Source organism: Schistocerca piceifrons, chromosome 3 (assembly GCF_021461385.2).
Source record: "Schistocerca piceifrons isolate TAMUIC-IGC-003096 chromosome 3, iqSchPice1.1, whole genome shotgun sequence".
Lineage (NCBI taxonomy): Eukaryota > Metazoa > Arthropoda > Insecta > Orthoptera > Acrididae > Schistocerca > Schistocerca piceifrons.
In genome coordinates, this window is record NC_060140.1 from 105,720,711 (window position 1) to 105,748,431 (window position 27,721).

General features: G+C 37.9%; 1 protein-coding gene across 1 annotated transcript in view; it reads left to right on the forward strand.

Annotated features, from left to right (window-relative positions):
• The first annotated feature begins 2,303 nt into the window (after window positions 1-2,303).
• The window catches only part of LOC124788425 (lipase member H-like), a 154,974-nt gene continuing 129,556 nt past the window's right edge, over window positions 2,304-27,721 (forward strand). The window contains exon 1 of the mRNA XM_047255692.1: window positions 2,304-2,512. Within this exon, the coding sequence (XP_047111648.1) occupies window positions 2,304-2,512 (209 nt within the window). The remainder of the gene's footprint in view (window positions 2,513-27,721) is intronic.

Below are 27,721 nucleotides of genomic sequence, written 5' to 3' on the forward strand. Positions count from 1 at the left end.
TACATGTAGAAGTAGAGTAGGACTAACTTTAAACTTCAGTATCGTGGAAATGGTTTAAAGATCTCAAGAAAATTTTCAAGGTTGTTTGAGATTTGGACCTTAGGAATATATTTTTAAAAATTTCAGGAATAGCCATCTTAGAATCATCAGCTGGGTTTTGGTCTGCTGGTGATGGCTAAAGTGTAGTACAAAAACCCTTTTTTTGGCTTTTCCAAGGAACCGCGTGTGAATTAATGGTGCCTCGATAAGTCCCATCAAGCACGCCATAGAGCACATCAAATGCAAAAAGAACCAAAGATTTTCCCCATTTGGCTAAGCAGAAGGAAGTGTGTAATATTCATACATTGACCCTGTACTGTAAGACGATCCTTATGTTGGGTATACAAAAGGTCCCCTTAAGACGATACTTCTGTTGGGTATACAAAAGGTCTCCAGTCCAAGGGCTACCAAAACATTGACCCTACCTGTTTATCACCAATAGAACCCGAGGTATGAGCGCTGGAAAATCCCGTATTTATGCATAGTGTTTTGGCACATATTAGATACACATGCTGTCGCATACATAACAGTTACGCAAAATCACAAGTGAGTGAAATTCGTAGCACCACTGCTGAACAATGATCCTGCCTGTAAAAAGTGCTAGTTAGGTTTGTGCAGACTTAACCCCCTATACGAGAAATAATAAACAGATTTAGAATATGCAATAAGAATTGTCTCTCCCAGAAGATGATTATTTCCCTTTGAGCTATAGAATACTCACAGCCCTCACCTTCACACTCCAGCTGTGAAATTGACAGTGACATGGCTGATGTTACCTTTTCCTAGAGGTCGCAATACGTCAGAAATTGTCAGTGTAGTGGTGATGTTGGGTTACATAGGCCTATAGTGGACAAGATCAAACAAGAGGGAATAATAGGATGGTTTTTTATGGGTTTATGTGTGGTAACTTGCAAGTGCGATAGACTTTTAAAGTTTGCCTACTGTTAATGAGAACAGTCAATTTTTCTGTTTATAAAGCTAGAAGGCACACTCACTGTGCTAAAGAATAGCAAGATTGTTGTCCTTACTGATCTAGTTTACATAATATTAGAATTAAACAGTGTAAAGAGTATGGAACAGCTCATAAGATACTGTTATTTTAAGCTAAGTACTCTCAACATTATTAATGTCTGTCATGACAAGGCATCAAGCAGTTATTAACCTGCATTTCATCATATAAAAGTGTTCCGAGCATGACAGTGATGCGAGAAATCCTTGTGCAATAACGTATACTGTTGAAGAGGCTTGAGCAGTTCATGATGCCCAAGGATACTCATGGGGCGATGGGGAGCCACGGCCCGCCCTTAGATCTGAGGGAATGGAAAAAAAACCGCAGTTTAGTCAGGTGCTTTTCTTTAAAGAGAATGATTTAAGACTTGGTATTATGCAGGTTTTTAACAGGGTCAGAACTTAAACTTGCCATTCATCTTCCAAAATGTTGAATCCCCAGGTCTATGTCCCCTCCCCTCTACAAACTATTGTATGGGTGTCCTTGATAATGTCTATAGATCTTCTTATGTTTACAGATGATTTTGTGAGCATGTGAAGTGAAAGGATCAGACCCATTATTTATTTACAAGATTGCTGGAAAGAAATATGCTAGCCTATAATTATGGGCCAGAGTAGGTTTATGCATTGGAATATAAATGGTTTAAGTGCTGCTGCAACAAATAACAGCAGCTCTACAATAGACAGTTATTTGCTTAAACAAATGCTGGTTTGTTGACACAATTAAAATTTTAAACAAAACTAAAAATTTAAAGTTAGCAGTGAACTTTTGCAGAAGAAACAAGTCACTTGCAGATTCACGTATACCCCCTCATAGGAATTATTTAACTCTTCTAGTAGCAATGGGATCAATATGACCCAATGTGAACATTTAAAATATACATCTCCCTCATTTTCAAAACAATTATTTTCAAAATTTATGAATTTGTCTTTCTAAGTCGCTTGTGTACAATGACATATTGTTGAGTTTTACATTTACAAGATATTAAAATATATTCATGGGCTATGCACTGAGTACCACTGGGGTCAAAATGACCCCAACCTAAATTTCTGTTTTGTTTCTTGAATGTAACATTATAAAAACAGAATGACGAGTGTTATGTTGAACAATGTTGTACAAACCACCTGCAACAATGAAACTAAAATTTCCCACATATTATTTATACACACTGCTGCCGTTTCTTGCCTCAGCCGTTGTTGTGTATTGCCTCAGTTGTTGCTAATGTTTTGATTCAGCGTGTGCAGGAACTATTATCATGACTGGAAAACGTTTGAGTAGTGCTGAAAAACAAGCAATTTTAAATGAAGAAGCGGAATTAGGATATATACAGTCTGATGACGATGAAGAGATTGATACTATTATTTCTGGAGGTAGTGAATCAACTGAAGATTCTGATGAAGATGTTGGAGATTTGGAAATTCTACTTTCTGAAGTTGCTTACATCTCAAATCAGAATGTTTTCAAGTAAGTGTATAATAACCTACCATACGGTTGCAAAAACTTTAATGATAGTACTAATGATAATAATATGTAAGTACATAGTAATCCCATATTTTTCAGCTCGAAAAATGGAAATGAGACACGGGAAAAATCCTGTTAGATTGCATGGGAGACAGCCAGCACGAAATATATTCAAGACGCTTCCAGGTCCCGCAAGGCATACTATAAGGAATGTAAATACTGTGCAGTCAGCATTTGAATTATTTATGATGCCCAGCATTTTCCAGATTATTTTGAAGTGGACCAACAAAGAAGATAACCTCACTTTCGGTAACAAATGAACAGATCTTGATAGAGAAGAATTTTAGTGCTTTCATGGCCTGCTTATTCTTGCGGGAGTGTAAAACATCACAATAAGGGCATAGTGAATTTATGGAATGAAGAGCATGGGCGACCTATTTTCAGTAGTTGTATGACTAGGAATTGCTTTACTGAAATATCACGTTGTATTCGGTTTGATGATGCTCGACATTGGCGGCAGAATCGTAGGCCTGATAAATTGGCTCCTATAAGGTATTTATTTGAACAGTGGGTAAGCACATTACATGATGCATATGAACTGCATGAGAATATTACAGTAGATGAAAAACTGATAACTTTTAGGAGTAGGTGTCCATTTCGCCAGTACATCTCCCCCCAAAACCTAGAAAGTATCTTATAAAGATACGGGCTGCATGTGACAGCACTAATCACTATGTTACACGCCTGCAGGTGTACACAGGAAATGGCGGAGGCCAATCTAGAGAATAAATCAGGGAAAAAGAGTAGTGTTAGAGTTGACAGATCATTTATCCGGGAGTGGCAGAAATATCACAACAGATAATTTCATTACAAGTTTGGAGTTGGCAAAGAAACTAGAACGAAAACAGAGGACTCTGCTAGGAACACCAAGAAAAAGTTGTCGTGAACTACCTGCAAGTAAGGGTAAGAACTGCAGCTTCACGTCTCTTCGAATTCCAGGAATCAGCCAGAATAATCTCCTATAGCCAAAAAATGGGTAAGATAGTCACATTGCTAAATACTTTGCATTTCAGAGAGGAAATAGGTGACGGCGAAACAGCAAAACCTATTATAATCCTAGACTATAATGCAAGCTGGGCTTTCATGATCCTAAGTCGATCCAATAGTCGAAGCACTAGTAGGCGTGTCCTTATCACGGATCTGTGAAAAATCAATTTCAGGGTCAACACTGGATTCAGATTTTGTGATATACTGATTTCCATGGAAACGTCCATTCTTAAAACAACCCTTTCTTTTCGTCATGTTGAAGAGAGGTATAAGAGCTTATAATAACACACCAAACCATTATGTTTTAAGTTCAAAAGTTATGAAACGTGACAACCACAAAGTAAATAAACAAAATACATGTGCTATACCGCCATTTCTGTTTACACAGTGCATCCAACCTCTTAACACGAACATTAACATGATTTCCAGGAATAAATAGCTGCTGAAAACCACAGCCTTCTAGATTCAATAGTTCAAGAGATAGAGATACTTAGGCAAGTCAGTGCAGAACAACCGGATAATTTTACACATGCACTATTAACTTTGAAATGATAAAAACTACACTTCCAGTTGGAATTCTTCGACAAATAATGCATCAAATTATTCAGGAGAGATCAAATATTAATAAGAGCTAATAATCCAAAAATGTCACTTTATGACCAATTCCGCCATTAAAAGGACTTGCTATAAGGAGGCTGAACTCGCCCGAATGGGGCCTCCCAGCCAACATGCCATACGATCATTTCATTTCACCTGGTTTCAATCAGTAATGTATGCTTTTATGTCAGTTCATTAAAATAAATAAAATATTGCCAATATATACTGTGTTAATTACTTGGGGTCATATTGACCCCAGCGGTACTCAATATAACAAAAAAATTCTGGAAGTAGGAGGGTTAAATGAGGAAAATGTTTCGAGAGCTGTTGTGTATAATTAATAAAATTAGGTACCAATAAATGTTATATTAATTTCGATATATACAATCCCAGAGTTGACAACAATAGAACTCATCTAAATTAAAGTGCTAAGTTTCAATGACTTGGTAAAGAAACATGGTTCCAAACTAAATTTCTTTGCATCTACGAGAAGGGGCCAGTCAGAAACTAATTATTACGTATATGGAAATGTGTGTAAATTTTGTGTAGATTTATATATCTCAGATCATTGTGACTGTTCATTGAACTGCCATAGAAAGGCAGACACATTTCAGATATGAAAACCCATATGAGAAGGGACTTTGGCAAAGAAAAAGTTATAATAATCAAAATATCCACGGGTGTGCTGCCGGTCTATAGTGTCCAACGGGCACAATATTTCGGCGAACATACATGTCGCCATCATCAGGTGAACTGACGGACTGAGCTCCTGTGAACATGCCGGCACGGAGATCCGTACGCTATGGCTGCTCAGAGGGAACTAGGTTCGGTCTCGGCGGCGGCCGATTTAAATACCCTCCGCCCGCGGCGCGCTCCCTCCGCCGACCGCGCCCCGCACCACGGTCGCGCGGTGGAACAGATTGCGGCGGCATCTGAGATGACGTTGGTCTGATGGCTCTGTCCACCGTGGTCGTCACAACTATACGTTTGCTCGATTTACTCTTGATTAACCCAATCGCTGGTTCCCAAGCCTTGCTAAGATTATAGCCACAGTCACGATTTATGAGGTCGTCATTGGTGTGAATTTCGATGGCCTCTCTAACAACGCTGTCCCAGTATCTCGACGTCTGTACCAGAATCCTCGTGCTTTCATACTCCATAGCGTGATTTTCCGACAAACAATGTTCAGCGACCGCCGACTTGCTCGGATACATCAGTCGAGTGTGCCTCTGGTGTTCACGGCATCGATCCTTGACGGTACGCATCGTCTGACCAATATACGACTTGCCACATTGACACGGATTCTGGTACACGCCAGCCTTCCTCAAACCGAGGTCATCTTTGGCGCTCCCCACCGGTGCACGAGTTTTATTTGGAGGACAAAACACAGTTCCGACCCGGTGTTTCTTCAGAATGCGGGCGATTTTCCCCGAGAGTGCGCCTGTGTATGGAATAAATGCAGTGCCTACCCTCTCCCTCGTGACTTCATCCATCTCAACAGGTTGTGCTGCAGTGGTTGGGCGGAGAGCACGTTGAATCTGCCACTCTGAGCACCCATTTTTTCGAAATACAGTTCTCCGATGTTCCAATTCCTGGGGTAGATTTCATCAAATATGTTAGACTTTATAAAATTATATTGAAAAGACTTAGCAAGGCAGCAAAAATATTTGCAAATAACAGGATAATTCTATATGATAAAATTTGAATTAGCTCTTGAAGCCTGTAACCAAGAAATCAAAAATTAACCTTGAAGGAAACAATATTGTAAGTACAACTCAAATACCAGAGTGTTTCAATGAATTCTTTATAAATGTAGCAAAGTTTGACATTAATGTAACAGATTATCAGCACGAGGTAAGTCCCTTTTAGTCTTGATGAAAACTTTAAACATCTTATAAAGTTTTTAAAAGTTTCAATGAAGGATATAGAAAATGCCTTCTTAACAGTACTCACCAAAGATATTAAAGCAACATAATTGCACACTCACTAGCTCAACTAATTAATAAATACTTACCAGAGGAACTGAAATATGCTAAAGCTAAATCACTTTTCAAAATGGGCTCGAGAGATCATGGGAAGCTATCACCCTATCTCAACTCTCCAGTCATATGTAGAATATTCGAAAAAGTTGTTGTTACTCAGATCCAAAACTTCACTGCAAAATATTCCGCTATTTTAAACTGTCAGTTTGGTTTTTAGCAGGGAAAAAAACACACAGATGCACTAAACAATTTTGTTGAGAAATAGGCAGAAGGTAGCAGGAATCTTCTGTGACCTGACAAAGGCTTTGGATCCTGTAAACCTTGCCTTGCTTATTTATGAACTTGATAAGTGTGAAATTTGGGGCAGTGCCCTCCAAAGGCTTAAGTACTACTTACCGAACAAAAACCAAAGAGTTAACACAGGTTTAAATGGACAAATTATTTTTCTGACTGTAAAATAGTACCTCAGGTCATCCAACACCCAGTGCAGTTTGTGTTCTACACGGTCCAGTCACATTAATGTCACCACCTGTCAAAAACCTGAATAACTAGCTTTTGCAGTGCAGAGTGCTGTGAGACATAGAGGAAGAGTGTCAGTAACGTTCTGGAAGGTACCAACAGGGATTGGGACTCCAGTGCTGTAGCCAACTGCACTCGGTTCCTCAGTTGAGGATCAATGGTGCGAACACCTTGATCAAGATGGTCCCACGATTCTTGATCGGGTTTACATCTGGGGAGTTTGGTGGTCAGGGGACTATGGTAAGCTCATCCTGGTGCACTTCAAATCACATACGTGCTCTGTGAGCTGTTTGACTTGTTGCATCGTCTAGTGTGGCCTGCCACAGACTGTGGTCATGTTTGTGTGAGTTGTGAATTTTGTGTGTGTGTGTGTGGGGGGGGGGGGGGGCTATTTTTGACAAAGGCCTTGTTAACTGAAAGCTTATTTTGTGATAGTCTTTTCATTTTGCCTATCTGTGACCCAGCATCTCTGCTACATTGTGAGTAGCAACCATCCCTTTCAAAATATTGTTACATTCCATCCTGGATTTTCCATTGTTGAATTGGATCTAGGCATATCAAAAACTCATATGATGCAATTCAAAACCAAACAGTCAAAAAGTGACCAGATTGAGATTATTCACAACAACCAAGATGTAGAAGAAATTGATTCTTAAGATAAAATTTTGATAAAAATTTGAGCAGGCAGCACACATTGAGTATTTAGCTAACAGATTTGCATTTTCAATATTATCAATTGCAACTGACATGGACACCTGAAACGTAATATATACAATTACTTCAGATCTATTACTAGGTATGGTATTGCTTTTTTGGGAAACTTTGTTATCATGTAGCAGATACTAAAGATATAAAAAAAATAGTTCAGATTGTGTCCACTGAACACCACAAAGAACTATCTCACCCATTATCTAGAAACAATCAAGTATTAACTCTCTCATCTCTATGAATGTATGAGATACCAAACAGGAATTATTTTGGCACCATGATACAAGTAACATAATCAGCTTTATACTTCTGACCCACTGCCTCAAACTGTAGGCTCAGGTTCCTCACTGCACAGGAATGAAAATTTATAATAAATTAAAAGGGAAACAGTTGATGCAGGCAAATTTAAGATCGCTGAAAAAAACTATGAATAAGTGTAGTCTCTTAAATTGGTTTCCATTTCAACAGGTCATTGGAGGTCAGCATGTACTGAGACTGCTGGCAGATCACATTGCCATGAGTGAATGAGGAAGAGCGCCCCGATGTCACCACAGCAAACCTGTGAGCCATTTTCAAGACCTAAAACAAGTACCCAACTTTGCATCCCAAATAGCCGCTGTATGTGTGTGATGTTGGAAGGGTGGCATTATTGCTGTGAAAGGCATTCACAGCACGTGTTCGGTTTCACAATAACATAGGTATTAAACAGAAGAATACCTCCAAAACAAGAGAGACTGCTTGTGTCAAGTCTTAAGAAACAATGAAAGATGGGGTAAGGTAATTGCAAATTGTAGATTATCTTATTTTCTTTTCTCTTACATGTTCACTGTCAACAAAATGCTGGTTGTTGTATAAAGTTGGTGTTGATGAAGTTTTGTTTCCTCTTTATAATTCAGTTTTTTTATTTGATATGGGAGACATGTTAATGAAAGTTATTGGTTCCATTGTTATTGCTTTTTGTATTGTTGTGTTACTACGTATATTAATGCTTCACTTGAATAAGAATGCAAAATACTGAACTGAGATGTGTAAGTAAAATATTGTTTCACATGTTTTTAGTTGGAAGGTGTACTAGCAACCTTGTTCACAGTTGTGTTGTCTACTTTAGAAGAAGATCTTTTGGGTGAAAGCTAACTTGTTAGCATTCTTCTAGTTGTGCCTGTCTGTGAATCATCATCTCCATGTCTGTCTATGAATCATCATCTCCGCTATATGGTGAGTAGCAGTCATCCTGAATTTTCCGTTGTTTAATATACAATTTTGTTTGTTTGTAATGTTCTGGTGGTTCTTAAAAGCTATACTTGCCTAAATATTTTTGTTTGTGATGAACCAATATTTCAGATGTGTTTCTGTGAGTGGAAAAATTGTGCTAATAATTTTGTCTTGTTTCTGTTTCATCTGCCATTTGTTCTAAATTCTCCAGGAGACAAGCTGTGAAGCCGCATTTATTTGAAAAATGTGTAGAATGAGGTATGGGATGGCAAATAACAATCTAAGAACAGGCTAAGAAATGAATCCAGAAGGGATCACATGTATTAAAATTTTGGTTACTTTTCTAGTAATAATTCATATAAACTTGGCAGCTGATGAAAGGACTAGAATGAGGTTAGCCATGTCAGTATAATCCTGATGAACTGGAGAACTTACTTCTCAGTTCCTGAGTAGTTATTGTTTCATGTTCAATAATTTAAGTAATTAATTATTGCCTAATCTATTTGTTTTTGCTGTCCACCATCCTTAGAATACTGACTCTTCTCTGTTGCCACTATAAAAAGAAATAAAAGTTGCTACCTCTTGTGACTCTGCAGTTCTGTTGGTATTGGAGAGTGGAGAGAGTGACTTCTTATGCACCTCCTCTAGGACTGAGGTAATAAAAAGATGATACAGATTTGATTTGCTCGTATTTTGCTCAGTACTTCCAGTTGTGTACATTCTGTGGACGTTTTTCCATGGAAGCACAATATTTAAAACCAGGCTTTGGTGTGTGGTAGAAGAATTTAGAAGTGAACCCCCTATTAAATGGAAATGGTTTGGCAGTTTATCATGGATGTGCTCAGCTGGATGCTACTTCAGAGTGTGCACACCATGCTTTTGCAATGACATCCAAAGCTCTACTGACAGAATCTTCATGTGGTCATACTGTCACTAATTACTTCTTTCCCTTTTCCATGTAATTCTCTCTGCACAATCTTTAGGCAATGGTAATTCATTTTCTCTTGTGGGTAGTCATTTGCTTTTTGTGACACTTGTTTTAATTGCTGAGCAAATGTACTTATTTTACCAAATGTAACTTCCAATTCACTGATGATGGCTACTGTGCTATGTGTGATTTTTAAGTATTCCCTTTAATTCCAAAATACACTATAGTGTCTAAAATGAGACAGTATCAGAACTGTTTTTTTCTAACTTTTGTAACTGACCCAATAATAAAGCTGTTGCATTATCGTAATATGGGTAGCGGTCATTATTTGACTGTTGTTGTGTAGTTCTCCCCTTTTGTTTTTATTGTACCTATAAGTATTGTCAGTTTCATAGAAGCAAATAACGTATTAGGTGCCAACAACATAATCAGCTGGTGATACAAATTCAGAGTCCAAATTGCCATTGTATCAACATTTACTTTGATAAGATTCATCTGATCACCCAACACACTCATTCTTCTAGCACTGGAATTGATGCAAGGAGTATCAGGCTATTTCTCTCACCATTGCACAAAAGAGAAATGACCTAAGTGAAACCACAGCACCACATACTGATCTCTTTGTTTTCATGTCAAATTTGTTTAGAACTCACCATGTAGAAGAGATGAGTTTCCTTCTCTCTCCTTTCCCACTTTCAATCCCCATGCCCCATTACCTCACAAATCCACGTAGCAACCATACCCTGGTGCTCACCACATCACTGTATGCTCCCACAAACAACAGTAGACTGTCCCCCTCCCTTACCATGCTTGCCCTCCCCCTCCCCATCCTAGCCTCCTCCTTACCCCCTTCACCCATGGACTGCTTCTGCCATCAGGTGCTGTTGCTCACTGTCTGGCCTCAATGGCCAGAGACAGTGGCCATGTGTATGCGAGTTGTGCTTGTGTGAATGTGTGTGTGTTCTCTACTTTAGAAGAAGGCTGAAAGCTCAAATGTATAGCAGTGTTTTTGTTGTGCCTGTTGCAACTCAACACCACTCTATATGCTGAATAGCAGTTTGTCCTTTTCATATTATTATTATTAATTTTACTTCAACGTTTAAGCTTACTCGCCAATTTGATAAAATTTGTTATTATTGTTCATTTGTTTATTGTATATATATAATAATATGTACCTGACTCATCCTTGTGATTCAGCACCATATGGGTTCACAGAATTCGTAATAAATAAAGAAATAAATAAAAAGCTCAAGTTTTAATTGCCTAGATGAGCCCAAATATGGTTGAAAAGGAAACACTATCTCTATAATAGACAATAAATACTAGTGCCTGACAGATGCGTGGCTAAAGTGAGAAAACTGCAACAACTTCAGCACAATATCTTTCTTTCAATAATAAATGTAGGTGAGGTAGCAAGCTAAATGCCGTTTGGAAGTCAAGAATTACTGATTTATCTGTCAGCCTTTATCTATGGCTTGCAGAATGTTGTATGAGAAAGTGCAAGTTGGCTTTTCCATGACCAATGTTTTTGGAATCCAAGCTGTGTTGAATACTTCATGTCTGAGCCTCTCTTGCATGGCCTCAGACCAATATTTACCCAGCAAGGCTGTTTCAAACAGTTCATAGCAGTGGCAATGTTCTGCCATGTCTGTAGTCCATAGCAGAACGTCACACTTTGTATGTCCAACTACAAATCTTCAAAATGCTCTGTTAAGGACCATGGGGCATGTTCTATTCCCTTCAGAGGTAAATATAAGAAATTTTCAATGCCTAAGTAATCCCTCATCTGCAAGTAATGTTGAAAAATATACTGCACTGTCAGTGACAGGCGTTTTTATGTTCACTTGTGGCGTAGCGCATGGCAACTGCACTTGCTCGACAGTTACAGCTGCTGGCAAGTGTTGCTGCATTTTGCAACCTTCACTATTTTCCTTCTATGGGCTAGGGCCATATTGTGAGTAAGGAGTGAATGTATCTAACTTCTCTAAAAGCATGGATTTGTTTTCTGTCAAATGTTGTTTTGGACTGTCAGTAGTTTTAGCAATACTGCCTCGTAACCTTTCCTCTGCTTCCTTTACACCTTAATCTATTTTAGCTAGAAGTTGACTTTCTTTCCCTTTTAGAACTTCTTCTGTAGTATCTACATAAATTTTGCACTCTGACACTACCTTTTCAGCAAGGGTGCTGCCCTTATCTAGCATCACAGCTTTAGTTGTTTACCTAGCTCTGTCAACTTCCCAGATAGTTTGTCCAATAACTCAGTGTGTATAGTTCTACTCACCTCACTGAACTGTTGACTAATACTATTCTTGAAATTGTTAAATTCCTGATTTTGGTGTGTAACCTGTTGTCCTATACCTTTAAGCTGCTGTGTTATGCTCTGCTGAAATTCCTGTAGTTTTGTAAACTGTTGTATTATTAGTTGCATGAACTGTGTCAAATTGTGTCTCTCTCTAGTATTTACATTGCTTTTATGAACTGTTTCCTGTTCTTGCATTTGCAACGTCATGAAAAAATAGTCAGAAGAAGTTTTGGTGTCACGCGCTTCAGTTTCACTATTTGAAAAACTGTTTCCTGGTGAGAACTGAGAAATTGTCTCATCGAGCATCATAAAAGTGACATCATGACTAGTTATATTGCCAGTGTCATAATTTTTTAATAGTGGGAAGCCAGTCTCGTTGTTTTGGTAGCCACTGCCCAGTTCATGAGTTGGGGCATTACTTTCAACTGTTACCAAGTTCAGATTTCCGACATCTTGTGATATTGCATTTTGTAATGAGTTTTCAATAATAGCCATTTTCTTTGACTCCATTGTGAACAGTGTTTAACAAAATTACGAAAAAATTTAAAAATGAAATTTTGTCTGTATTGGTATTTTTCAGTTAAAGTAGATTTATCTGCATGTTCACTAATGAATCTGATTATTCTCTGATACAGTCTTATAGAACTTGATGAGCTATCTTTCACTTTAATGTTGATCTTATACAAATTTTTGACTTTTTTTTAGAAGTGCACTTTCCATAAAGGATATTAACTGGAAGGATAAGAGATTATCTAGTGCGAGAGAGACAGCACCAAGCACAGCCATATAAGCATACAGCATAGCAGCTTCTTACCTTTACCGCTGAAATCAGCATTCCTGGCGCATCTCGTTTGTAGGCAGAATTTAATTTTAATTTGATCCTTCAAGTTTTTATTGGTCCCAATCTCACGGACATGTAACAAATACAACAAAAGTCTCATTAGCGTGTTGTAATGATAAAATGTATCATTTATCTCAAAAATTTATCTCAACAATTAAAAGGTCTGTTCATATTCCACTCAGCGCCGTCCTTTAAACAGTTGCCATTGAATAGTGGCATATAGGGGAGCAGGCTTAAAATAATGGAAACTGATTAGTAATTTGCTATTCTAATAATTAAAAAAATTGGAAAGAATAATTGAAAGAAATTGGAAAGTACACACATCCTGGGTGAACTTTAACCAGAACTAATAATAACAGAGCTTCAATATCAATACAGTTAAGATCAATATTCATTATTTAAAGTTACATACTTCTTCTTAATAGTTCCATTGTGCATAGAGCTGATTATGAAAATGCTGTTACTGGATTGCCCCTCTGCTGCTTATGCAAATTCCTCTTGTCTGCTTCAATCCTTTTGATGCAGGATTCTCGGCACGGGTGAAGTGATGAACAGTCAGTGTTATTGATATGAATATAAATAAACTTGGTCTTCCTAATAACTTTTATAATACTTTTTTAATGTACAGTTGGAATACACATTTTTTTAACAATACTGGTGTGGCGGAGCTTGTCATACCACTTATAGAGACAAACAGGTGAAGGTACAGAAATTAACCAATTGCAGAATGTATCTCCTTTTTTTTGTTTTGTATCACAACATTATCACTGGCACAAAATAACATGTTACTTTACCATTGTTTATATCTGGCTTACAAGTATAAAAAAAAGAGCAAAGAAAAAATAGTATGATCCATTACACCATTCTGATTATCTGGGATGTGATATCACATATGAGTATCAAAAGATAATATATCATGTAGACAAGACACTAGCAAAATTTGGAAACAAATTTTGGACAGTAAACAGATACCTTAGAAACAAGACACAAAAAATAAAATGGATTAAGTTTTATAAAATATTGGCCAACCTCATATTACTCCATGGAAGTGAGTCATGGGTCATTTACAAACAAGAAATAAAGATACACGCAGGTGAAATGAAATTTTTAGGTCTGTGAAAGCCTGTACCAAAGTTGACATATTAAGAAACAATGACATTAAGATAGAATTCAGTTTAAACATATTTAATGTAAGAAAAAAATTGCAGACAATGGAAGAAAATGAAGTGGACATCTCAGTTTAATCAAAAGTTTCCTTACAAAGTCAGAAATTGTAATATGATAGGTCAAAAAAGTCTTGGAAGATTGAGGAAGAGATGGGCACCATAACAGACAAATGCCTGCTACTTGAAGTAAAAGAGAGAGAGAGAGAGTATTTAATTTAATAATACAAGTAAGTATTTAATACTTTTGCACAAAATAAGCTATGAATTTTTAAATATAAATTTTTCTGTGAAATAGAAGGAATTAATCAGAAGGAACTTTTGCTGCTTTCTTTCAAATTTGGCTTTGCTGTGCCAGGGATTTCAAATCATTGAATAGGTGATCAAAGATTTTAGTAAGCTACAGTCAGTTTTAATGGAGTTCATTTTCTCTTCTACTGTTGTAGGTATGGATGTCATTATTCCTTCAGCACTAATGGATTATTTACTGCAAATTTTATGAGAGAAAATATGTACTGTGACGCTGTAGTTAAAATACCTAACTCCTTAAACCAGTGATGCAGCCTGTGGTTTTCAGTCATATTTCATATTAATGTGCTTCTAGCAACTAACAGAAGAATCCAGAAATGCTAACTAATGTTAAGAGCTTCTTAAGAGAGTATTTTTCTTGCTCAGTAAAAAACAAAAATAGTTAGAGGGACAGTAATATTTTAAGATGCGCTTGATTTTAAATGACGCTGGTGAATTTGGCTGTGAGCTAAGTCAAGTTTGCCGCTTCGATTAGGGGTTGAGTGGAAAATAGCGTGACCACTGTGGCATTAATAGAAGTGAGAGGGGAAATATTTGATTGTTTGTCTTCCAGTGCTGACAACTCACAAGAGTGCACTGATCAGCTGCGTGGTAGAAATACCAAACAGAAGTAACATGGATTTGTGAATATACATTACAGAGATAGTCATCTTAAAATGTGATAGATATTGTTCATAAGTAATAGGAAATCAAATTAAATCTGTTGCAGCACAATGTAATGAGTAAAGGAAAAATGACATTCAAAACATTTAGTAAACATTTGTCATTGTATCTCATATTGCAATTACTGCTATTAATTAATGTAACATACTAATTTATGTAGGTAACCAATTAATAGTAAGTTTGATAGGGGAAAGTGTTGTAATGTGGTCAGGATGGGGAGAATAGTCATTCCATAGTTTTTCCCTGAACAGCGCTGCTCCTTGCCGAGAAGTGGTCAGACTAATTCCGATATACATCGCCATTGTTGGTAGTGAGATTGACAGAGGAAGCTTTTTCTGCTATTTAAAAAAAAATTATGTTTTTGAGTCATCAGATGTAAGATGAATCCTTTATATTATTCTTCTTATCTCAATTTTGTGGAGAGTAATTATCTGTTTACAACATCAATGGCTTTTGGCGAACAAACATAGTTTCTTGTTATTTATTTCAGTTTGTAGTTTCTTCTGTGGAACACTAATGCTGACATGGTGTTTGATCGGCAAAAGTAGACATACAACTCATCATGAAAAGTGTCCAAGGTGTTCACCCCAGTAAGACTTAGGTATTTTAAAAAATAAAATAAATAAAAAAAAACATTCTTACTTCAACAGATTAAACTAACTTCTAATCCCTTTTACACACACAGCCATTATACACCATCCTATCCATTTGTGACAATTTTGAATTAATTAAGTTGTACCATTTAAAACCATCTCTGTGCTGTTATATTTGGCCTAATGTAAAAGTCCAATTGGAAATAGTCTGCTGCAACTGCTTGGTATTGTTTCAGATAGTAGGACGTCAAGATGCTTGGAAAATATGTCTGTAAAGCAGGAAAACAAACAAAGGATCCTGTTGCAATGGCACTGGTCACTGTACCCACTTAGATATTAAAAACTGGTCACAGTCTAAACATTTGAAAAGATGCATGTAGATCCAATATCTTATTTTTCACTTTAAAATATTTAGTATGGTACTTTATAGTATCTATATTCCAAATATGTAAGTGATAAGCTTCTGTCAGTAACCATGGTTTGGTGAAAATAAAATTTCTCTTTGATTAGCCACTTTACACTCTTCGCACCCCCTCCCCCCCCCCCCCCCCCCCCCCCCCACCCTTCACATTGCCACAGCCCTTTCCTATGTGACCCAAGCTGTCACCCCATGATGTCAGTATTGGCTCATAACTGAAAAAGTTTGGTGACCACTACATTAAACAGTTCTCTACAGGATGTTCGAAAGTAAGCACCACGTGTTGTTATTCTTATAGAAAACTTGGACTGGAATAACAATATGAACAGAGGTAGATTGCTGCTCATCACATAGAAGAGCCTTTGAATAGCAGACAGTCATATTTAAAATAGGCTATTCTATCAGACAGTCCTTCATCAGACTGAGAAAAAAACCCACACAAAAAACACACACGCAGACGCACGTGCATATATATCCATACATGCACAAATCAACACACACATAAACATTTTTGCCTCCAGGCACTGTGGGGCCACTGAAGCAGCTGACCTGCCACCACATATGTACTGTAAGACTATACTTATTTCATTTATTTTTCCTCATTTGGTGTCATCGTTTCCACTTTTTTCACAACGGAGGAAACATGAGATTTATATTTCTTCTTTTTCTTGCATACCTGGTGCGATTCATATACTGTTCATTTTTATTTCTGATTTAGGTCATTAAACGTTTTTTTTTTTACATTTACATAGGGAATTTGTAATCCATTACACAATATGCAAATAACTTACAAGAATGTTGTAGAACTCCTTTTCTCTAAAGCTACAAATTTATTGTGTTTTTTCTTATGTTTTTTCCATTTCTTTCTTTCTTTCTTTACTGCTTAATGTTATGCACAAAATATATATTGTGCTCATATATGAGGGAACTAACAAAGCTAGAACATGTCATTCTTCATTTTTTTGGCTGTACCCATTAATATTGTGAGAGTTTTTGGATATTATCAGTGAACACAGCTTTCTGGTTTTCTGGTAGCTGATAATGTAATGATAAGAATCAGTGCTCAAATTCCAAGGTGACAAATAGACAACCTTGATTGATAATCAGTTACCGCAGTTCATGTTTTCCTTTAAGAGCAGATTTAGTGCTTGAAATTCAAAGAATTCATCATGCTATTTTTCCATATTTTGTTCTTCACTGGTGTCACAATTGCTTCAGCAAAAAGTAAGTATTTATCAGTCTTAGAAGTATCCAGACTATATGATAGCACCAGCTTTTAATAATTCTGTTGTGTTGAAGTAAATCTCTGCAGTTGCTAGGGACATGCAAACTTAGCATATATTTTCGGCCAAATTGGCATCTATTTTTGGTGCGATTAGAATATATTTTTGGTCAAATTAGTAAGTGTATAATATATGTATAGAAATGATTACACATGTTCATTTAAAAGACCCTGAATTTTTCCTCTGATTATGAATGTTACATTTTGTAGCTGGCAATTGCTTCATTAACTATTAATGTCTCTCTTAAGAAAGAAACAAAAGTGTCATTTCACAGCAGATTTTTTTAATATGCATTTTTATTGCTAAAAAAATATTGTAATTAGATTACATTCTTGAAAGTTAGGCTTCTCATCTGTAATAACATTGTAGTGAGAAAAAAATCTGCTCACTGTCAGCACTGGATGGGGATTTTACTGTTTGCAGGCTAAGTAACTTGCGATATGCATCTTTACATGCTACTTGTCGTCATGTAATTAGTAACTGTAGTAATTTTTCAATTGTGTCAGACCACTGTAACTCACATGTGATTCAAAATTTAATTCCTGATTTTTAGGTTTTGGGTACAGTAGATTTGATCTTGGATATCTGGAGCCTCCATGCAGAGTTAAGTTAAGCTGACTGATGGGCACAATATTTCACAATTCCTATTCCTGTTGCTGCCTTATAAAAAAAATTTGATCACAGTTAACCCTAGAACAGTTGGGCTGGGTCTGTGAGACCCACTAGTTTTTGTTTCTCTGAATTTATATTCTTATAGTTGCTTATTTGACTCGAGCGCCCTGCTACCTTCCTGAAACATCTGAGAGAAATCATTATTGTCATGAATAAGGTTTTTATTTGTTTAGTCATTGTTTGGCAGTCTTTCAAAAAGTGTGCAGGTCTGTCAGACCCAGCCCGACCTTTTACGTAACTAATTTCTACCGGTGCAACCCCATTTTTATTTTGGTGTATCATTGAGTAACTAGTTATTTTGTGAACTATATGTGATATACTAACACCGAATTATCATTGTCAGTAGTCTGCAGTATAACATGGCAAGAGAAAGTCTTTCTTACAGTGAAATTTGCAGAATTTTGTATGATGATCAGAATGAAGCAGACGATTCTGATGCAGACCCCAGACTTCGAAATAAACAGTTATCATGACAGCAATGGTGAAATAAGTGCTGATGAAGAGGAAGATGTTCAGTCATCTGCTGACACCGATGCACCTGCTATTGCTGATTCAAGTACAGCTTCTCTAACTGACTCAGTTACGTCACCTATACAATATTACAAAGGAAGGAATGAAGCAACTAAATGGCAAAAAACGTGCTTCCCACAAAGCATTCGAACAAGATGTCACAACATAATTACAATGCATTTGCCTGGAAGTATTCGAGCTGCGATGGATGTACATTCACCGCTAGAATCATGGCAGTTATTTTTTAGCAATGCATTGATTGATACAGTTCTTGAATTAACCAATATCTATATTGATTCAGTTCGAAACGATAATGCAAGTGACCTGAACATGGCTAGGCCTACCAGTTTTGATGAGCTGAAGGCATATTTTGGCCTACTATACTTAGCTGGAACATTGCATGGCGGTAAAATGAATATTGAAGACATTTGGAATACAGATGGGACAGGAATAGAAATCTTTCGTGCAAGTATGTCACTGAAGAGGTTCAGATTTTTGACTTGTTGTATCAAGTTTGACAACATCCATAGTAGGGAAGAAAGAAAAGCACAAGGTAATCTTGCTGCCATAAGAACCATTCTTGATATCTTTGTCTCCAACTGCAAAGCATATTTTGCTTCATCAGAAAATGTTACTTTGGACGAAATGCTCGTGCCGTACAGAGGCAGGTGCATGTTCAGGATGTATATCCCAAATAAACCTGCCAAGTATGGGATCAAGGTCTTCATCCTGGCTTGTTCTAAAATGTACTATGTAAAACATTTGGAAGTTTATGCAGGTGCACAACCTCAAGGACCGTACAAAGTCAGTAATAAGGTAGATGATGTTGTTTTCCATATTGTACACCCAGTAAAAGGGTCTGGAAGAAATCTGACGATAGACAATTGGTTTACTTCTTACCCAATCATCAAAAAACTATTGCAAAAAAAGAATGTTACTGCTGTTGGTACGTTAAAAAAAATAAACCTGAAATTCCGTTTGACTTTTTACCCAAGAAGTGTAAAGAAGAGTACTCATGTATGTTTGGTTTTCAGAAAGATGTCACATTACTTTCATATGTACCAAAATGGAATAAATCAGTACTCCTTTTGTCATCTATGCACCGTGATGATGAAATTGACAGTGACAGCGGTGGAAAGAAAAAACCAAGTATAATAATGTACTACAACAAAACCAAGGGCGGCGCAGACGTCGTTGAAGCTATTTGTGGTGAATATACTGTTGCTAGAGGGACAAGACCGTGGCCTCTGTGTCTGTTTTTTCACTTGTTGAATATTGCAGCTCTCAATGGCTACATTGTGTTCAAAGCCAACAAAAATGTATCAGTTAGACAAGAATACCTCAGAACACTAGGAAAGTCTCTCATAACACCATATTTGACAATGCGTCCAACCCAACCAAAACCCCCACGCAGTATTTGCAGGCTTGCCTCTAACCTCTCCAGTACCAAAGAACAAAGAATACTCAAAGATCCACAACCAGGGAGAAGGAGAAGATGTCACAAATGCAAGGACAGCAAAACTAAATACTTTTGCAAAGTTTCCAAATTGTGGCTATGCTTGGCGCATGCAGAAATGGTTTGCAGCGACTGTTTTGAAAAGTGATAATTATAGAGGATGATATTTCATTAAATATTCTTCAAATTCATGATTTCCATTTATACAATGAAAGTTAATCATTTTTGCTTCTTATTTCTACAACCTACTCTCATTTATATTCTTATTTCAGTCAAATTTACTTGTATTTTCAGTTTACTGACATTTAGTACTACAAAGATGTATATGTTTCAGTTTTTTTTGCAGTAATTGTTGTATGATGCTGAAAGCTGAACTAATGTCACTATAGCATTTAGTAGCACCTAATCAAAATCAAAATTCGACATTTGATCCAAACATACTGTTTGTCAATTGTTACAAGTGATTTATTTATTGGGTCCCACAGACCCAACCCGACCGTTCTTGACATTATTTTTCACCTGACCGTTCTAGGCAACTTAAAGATGCTTATCGTATCAAGAAAGTAACTTCTCAAATACAACACAGCTTAAAACCAGGTGTTCCATGGAGTTATTATGTCTAATGGGAAAAATGGTTCCTGTAGATTTCTATTTTACAACTTCATATATTAAATACAATTATATTTACACTTTCTAGTGTTTATGTGGTAGTTTAAGTAGTTACAACTTTGTTTAAATCAGGCATAATTGTTGTACCTCATGAACCAACCAAACTTAGCATAGGTGACCAACACTGTACATGGATCAGGTGGTTGTCAATGAAGACCATTGAAGTTTCGTGACAAAGAGTCATGTCTTTCAAAAACTATTTCACAGCATCATAAGGCACCTAGCGCCCATGTACTGTATCTACTACTATATGGGAACAGGTCTTTTGTATTTGCTGATTCAGGGAATGTCATTGCAGTATTGATTAAGATACATTGTTTTGCATCTGATATTTTAAATAGGTCAGTGAAAAAACAATCCCCATTCTGTCTATGGTTTCATCATACAGCAACAAGAAGTTACTGTAGGCAGTAAAGCCAACTTTAGATCTACAACTACACTTTCTAAACTGCTGTGAAGTGCATGGCAGAGAGTACTTCCCAGTACCATTTGTTAGGGCTTCTTCGTGTTCCATTTCTGTATGGAGTGCAGGAAGAATGGTTATTCAAATACCTCTATGCATGATCTAATTGATGTGAATTTTTACTTAACAGTTCCTACAGGAGCAATACATAGAGGATTCTGGTATTCTCCTAGATTCCTTATTTAAATGTGCTTCTAGAAACCCTGTAAGTACACTCTATCTTCAAGCATCTGCCAGTTGAAGTTCTTCAGTATCTTAGTGATGCTCTCCCAAGGCTCAAGCAAACCTATGGTCATTTGTGCTGCTGTCTTTATACACGTTTGGTTGGTATGTGAACTAATTCTACAGGTGTTTCATACATTGGCTGAATTGAAGGCATCCCTGAGTTGTCAAAACTGTTTTGTTCCGAATAATGTTATCTCAGCTAAGTCAAGTCCTTCATTACTTTCCATGTTGGCTAGTCTGTTAGCTGTAACTAATAAGTAAAACAAATACTCTTGACTTAACCTCTGTGGTTGGCATCAGCATATGATGTGGGTGTGGTGCAGTGACAATTGGCATTGCATACTGCAGGTGAGAAGGGAGGAGGGGTTCGAGTGGAGTTGCAGCTATTAGTAAAGCTGAACACCACAGCTGTGATGACGTGGCAGTGATGTAGGCCACAGATACATCGGTGGTGACTGTGGCAGCAACATATCGGAACCTCTCGGTTCCCAGTATTTCAGATACACAACAATTGAAGTAGATAGGAAGTCATTAGATTTCATTACTCACTGATTCACTGTATTAAACTTTGATACTAGGGTAAAAAAAGTTTATGAACTTCACAATTCACCTTCTGCAAAGTAACTTTGCCTTGTTAGCTTCTTCTGCATTGTTATGCCCAACTATTTTGATTTGACTGACTTTTCACTACATATGGTTTACTGTTGAGGGCAACTGCAGCTGAAGTAATCCATGCTTCTGAAACAAACCACATTCAGCTGTAAAATTCATATACAGCTGAAAGTGGTTTATTTCAGAAACATGGACTTTTCATTAACGTTCCCAGCTGATGAACCTGGTGTATTGAGGTTGTGTCATCTAATTTCTAATTTAAGTTTGATGATTGTCCCTTCTTACTTCCACCCACTCAGCAAGAACCAGCTGACCGCTTCTACGAACAACTAGAAAAGTAGTCAAAACCAATTACCTACAATCTTCTGTCAACTTGCTGATATGGCAGCTACTGTTCTGAAATGTAGCTAAACCTTGTTCCAGAAACTTGTAAAGTAAATGCACTTAAATTTGCATTAGGGTGATGAAATATCTTCATTTGAAGAAGCAAGTTCTTTCTTTTATTAATATCTGTATGTTGAATCCAGATTCTCCAGATTCAGACAAGCCATTTTTCCCAGCAGCACTTTACACATGTTGCAATTGAAAGACTATGGAACTTCCTCAGTTCCAGACAATAAATTAAAAACTCTCAGCAGCTAAGTTCAGTATAAGTTTGCTCACCTTAAAGTGGTTCTGGTAAAATTCCACTTGCCACACAGTACTTTATGCAGACAGCACACAATAAAAATGAAGAGTTCCTCAAATCTGAGATGCAGATAACTGAAAATCACTTTACAGTTTTATAGCTAAACTGAAGAGCCAAAGAAACTGGTACACTTGCCTAATATCATGTAGGGCCCCCATGAGCATGCAGAAGTGCTGCAACACGGTGTGGCATGGACTCAACTAATATCTGAAGTAGTGCTGGAGGGAACTGACACCATGAATCCATAAATCTGTAAGAGTATGAGAGAGTGGAGATCTCTTCTGAACAGCATGGTGCTAGGCATCCCAGATACACTCAATAATATTCATGTCTGGGGAGTTTGGTGGCCAGTGGGAGTGTTTAATATCAGAAGTGTGTTCCTGGAGCCACTCTGTAGCAATTCTGGACGTATGGGGTATTGCATTGTCCTGCTGGAAATGCCTAAGTCCGTCGGAATGCACAATCGGCATGAATGGATGCAGGTGATCAGACAGGAGGATTATGTGCGTGTCACCTGTCAGGGTTGTATCTAGACATGTCAAGGGTTCCATATCACTCCAACTGGACATGAACCACTAGCTTGAAGAATCCCCTGCTGGCATGCAGGGTCCATGGATTCATGAGGTTGTCTCCATACATGTACACATCCATCCACTCAGTACAATTTGAAATGAGACTTGCCAACCAGTCAACATGTTTCCAGTCATCAACAGTCCATTGTCAGTGTCAGTGGGCCCAGCCGAGGCATAAAGCTTTGTGTCATGCAATCATCAAGAGTACACAAGTGGGCCTTTGACTCTGAAAGCCAATATCGATAATGCTTAATTGAATGGTTCACACGCTGACACTTGTTGATGGCCCAGCATTGAAATCTGCACCAGTTTGCAGAAGGTTTGCACTTCTGTATAATTGAACAATTCTCTTCAAGCATCTTTGGCTCCATTCTTTCAAGATCTTTTTCCAGCCACAGCGATGTTGGAGATTTGATGTTTTACCGGATTTCTGATATTCGTTCTACACTCGTGAAATGGTTGTATGGAAAAATCTCCACTTTATCACTGCCTTGAATATGCTGTGTCCCATTGCTCATGTGCCAACTATAACACCATGGTCAAACTCACTTAAATCTTGATAACCTGCAATTGCAGCAGCAGTAACAGATCTAACAACCATGCGAGACACTTTTTGTTTTATAGAGTTGTTGCCAACTGCAGTGCCATATTCTGCTTGTTTACATATCTCTGTATTTGAATAATCCTATACCAGTTTTTTGGGCACTTCAGTGTGTATTATACATGAAATGTAAGTTCACTAAATTCTTGTGACATGATACAGAAGTTCTTTCTGTGACAAGAGACGTCACTATTGGAGTCATATGAGGCATGTAACATCACCCACATAATGTCTGTTGTGAATGTAGAGATGGCTGTCGAGAGACTGATTTGCTGTGCCTGTTAGCAGAGACTGATCTGCTTCTCTGCAGTGGTCTTATAGATCTGCACTATCTGATAAAAAGTATTGAGACTCCCTATTAGTGGAGATTAATACAGGGTGTGTCCACCTTTTGCTTTTATGATGGCTTGAATTCTGCAGGGGACGCTTTCACTACAATGTCTGAATATCTGGGGAGAAATTGCACCCTGTTCTTCCTCAAGAGCTGAAACAAGAAAGGTAGTGACGTTGAATGCTGAGAACTGGAGCATGCTCAATGTTCTGACTCATCCCAAAGATACTCCATTTGGCTGAGATCAGGACTCTGGGCAGGCCAGTCCATTTCATGAATATTATTGTCCACAAACCATTGCCTCACAGATGCCTCTATATGACCAGGTGGCTCACCTTGCTGATACAAACAACCATTGTTTCCAGACTGTTCCTCTATGTACACAGTACACAATGATATAAAATATGTTAATCTCCTTCTGCATTTAGCAGAGTCTGATGAAAAACATACCCATACTGTGTCACCACTTCCTCTGTACTCCACTGCTAGCAATGCACATAATGGCAGGTAATGTTCCCCAGGCATTAGCCAAACCCAAACCCTTCCATCAAATTTCCACAGGGTCTAACATGATTCATCAACGCAGATCAATCATTTCCAGCCATAGCTTGCCCAGTGATGTTGCTCTTTCCACTACCTAAGTGTCACTTAGCACTGACTGCAGAAATCTGTTCCTTATGAGGAGCTGTTCAACCTTTGTGCCCCATTCTTTTTAACTCCCTACACATGGCTGTGATAGCTGGACTGCCGGCGAACTCACAAGTGATTCATTCCACTGATTTCATATGATATTTTTACAGTCACCCTCTGTAATGATTGAAAGTCCCTGTCCATCAGTGTGTAAGATCTGTCTGGTCTTGTTTTAGTTGTGATTGTTCCTTCGGCTTTCCCTGTCACTGACAGTTTACTTGGCAGCTTTAGAAGGGTTGAGGTGTCTCTGATGGATTTGTTACTCAGGTGAAAAAGCCAGTGACTACTCAATGTGCAAAGTCACTGAGCTCTCCTGACTGATGCATCCAAACACTTTTGATCAGACATTGTATTTGGGTGAGGATGGCTCAGGGAGCACCTCTCTAATGACTGGAACAACCAAGGCTACTGGGTATGAAATGCTTCTAGCTTATTTTTAAACCACTTACTGCTTTCCTGTTTGGGGTTATGCTAAACTGATATTCTATTTTTGATAGAATCTTTATACCTAATAAAAATTTAAGATGGTGCTGATCATGGTCTTTCACCTCCAACAATATACTATGTTTAAATATCACTGTACCCCAAAATATCATAATTACAATTGTTAAACTCGATACAGCTTTACTAATTTTTTAAATGAAAATGGTGCTGAGACTTCTAGACACTATACCAATTCTAAAGGCCAGTTAATGTATCATGTTACGTTTTGCACTAGAAAATCACATTTTTCTTAGCAATTTGGAAAATAATAAAAATAGTTTTTTTAATAACATTAGGACAATATTTTTGTGTCCACAGGTTTCATGTTTGGATCTATTGTTTGCAGTTGACTTAAAATTTATGAAAAGAAGTGGACTAGGTCTAACTCAAAAAATGCTCTATGAAGTTACATCAAACTTGGAATTATATATGCTCACATACATCTGCACTGGGTGTGCTGTAAATTTATATAATTCATCTACCAGTTATTATCAGTGATGTGTTCTCATATAACTGCTGTTAGCATGGGCAGCGCCATGCCTAACAGAGGCTGCTGCATACAGTATGGGGAGGTCCATACCCACTGCACTTGAGGCTTGTTAGAATTTCAGTTACGCATTAGAAGCTGTACTTCTTTACAGACAGTGGGAAGATATACAGGAAGAACCACCAGTTTTTTGGTATGTTAAAGATATTGGCTCTCTGCTTTCACTCAGATGATTACTTGCAAGGGTTTCATAAAATAGTGACCACTGTGTTTTTGTAATATTATCATTGCGCAAGTTAAAATCATCAAGTTTTTATTCCCAAATGGAACTGTATTGTATTTTTTCACCATAGTGACATTTTTAGATCAAGTGAATACAGAAATGTAGGCTAACTGTTTTGAAGGTGTGTCAAGTAGGAGGTTAATCATAACGTTTTAGTTATCACATAAAAAAAACTGAGCTTTAGCATACAAACATGAGTAGTAACAATGAATTCTGTTATGTTTAATGAGCTCTGCAGAAACTCATGTTAAATGCAGGACTTTATTTTTTGATGTAGTAAAGATGTACAGGTAGAAAAATAGTTTCAAAACTGCTGAGCTTTAATACTGAATCCCAATTAAATTGGAAGACTCATATTAGCTACATTTACAAGTGAGTGGCTTGAGCATGATATGTGGAAACTGAGAGATGTAGTCAAACCTTCTTGTAATATCAATGACATTGTGGGTTGGAGGGGGGGAAATTAGTCTAATGGACAAAGTTGCTTCTAAATAACAATGTCCTCAACTCTTTATTTCTCACAAAAGTATAAAATTGTGCGGTTATGTTGCAATACTTTAAAGTAAAAGCAACTTAATTGAGTTTGGCCCCAAGGGAGCCATCTATTGCATCTAGGGGCCAGCAGGACATCAACATCTGGGAAAGCAATCCAAGTGTACTTACAGAAACAGAAATGGTAAACAACGTCCTTAAAAGTATCTTTGACTGGTTTTTTTGCAAATAGCCTCACCCCAAATTTTAAAGAGACAAAAAAATATTCTGTTGTGCACATCTAGGGATTTTACACAAATGATAAGTATAATACTTGGTGAGGAAATGATATATAGGGTGGAAACTTTAAAACTCATAGGTGTCCATATTAATGAGAATTTAAAATGGAAAAAGCCCATTTTGGAACTCGTAAAACAACTTATTTCAGCTGAATTTGCCCATAGAATCATTGAAAATCCTGTGGAGAGACAAATCAGTAAGCTGACATATTTTGCAGATTTTCATTCAGTAATGTTATGAGGTAAATTAAAAGGAAGGTCAGTGTTGGCTGTAATATTGATGTTTTACACAGCACTCCATGGAGTCGCCAATCAATAAGTTATGAGGTAACTCACCCGTAAGAAACAAAGTCTACATTGCTCAAAAATATCCTGTAAGAATGTGATGCTCACCCACAATTATCTTATACGCATCTGTTTAAGCAGATGGGCATTCTGACTACTGCTTCACAATATACACTCCTGGAAATTGAAAATAGAACACATTGACACCGGTGTGTCAGACCCACCATACTTGCTCCGGACACTGCGAGAGGGCTGTACAAGCAATGATCACACGCACGGCACAGCGGACACGCCAGGAACCGCGGTGTTGGCCGTCGAATGGCACTAGCTGCGCAGCACTTGTGCACCGCCGCCGTCAGTGTCAGCCAGTTTGCCGTGGCATACGGAGCTCCATCGCAGTCTTTAACACTGGTAGCATGCCGCGACAGCGTGGACGTGAACCGTATGTGCAGTTGACGGACTTTGAGCGAGGGCGTATAGTGGGCATGCGGGAGGCCGGGTGGACGTACCGCCGAATTGCTCAACACGTGGGGCGTGAGGTCTCCACAGTACATCGATGTTGTCGCCAGTGGTCGGCGGAAGGTGCATGTGCCCGTCGACCTGGGACCGGACCGCAGCGACGCACGGATGCACGCCAAGACCGTAGGATCCTACGCAGTGCCGTAGGGGACCGCACCGCCACTTCCCAGTAAATTAGGGACACTGTTGCTCCTGGGGTATCGGCGAGGACCATTCGCAACCGTCTTCATGAAGCTGGGCTACGGTCCCGCACACCGTTAGGCCGTCTTCCGCTCACGCCCCAACATCTTGCAGCCCGCCTCCAGTGGTGTCGCGAGAGGCGTGAATGGAG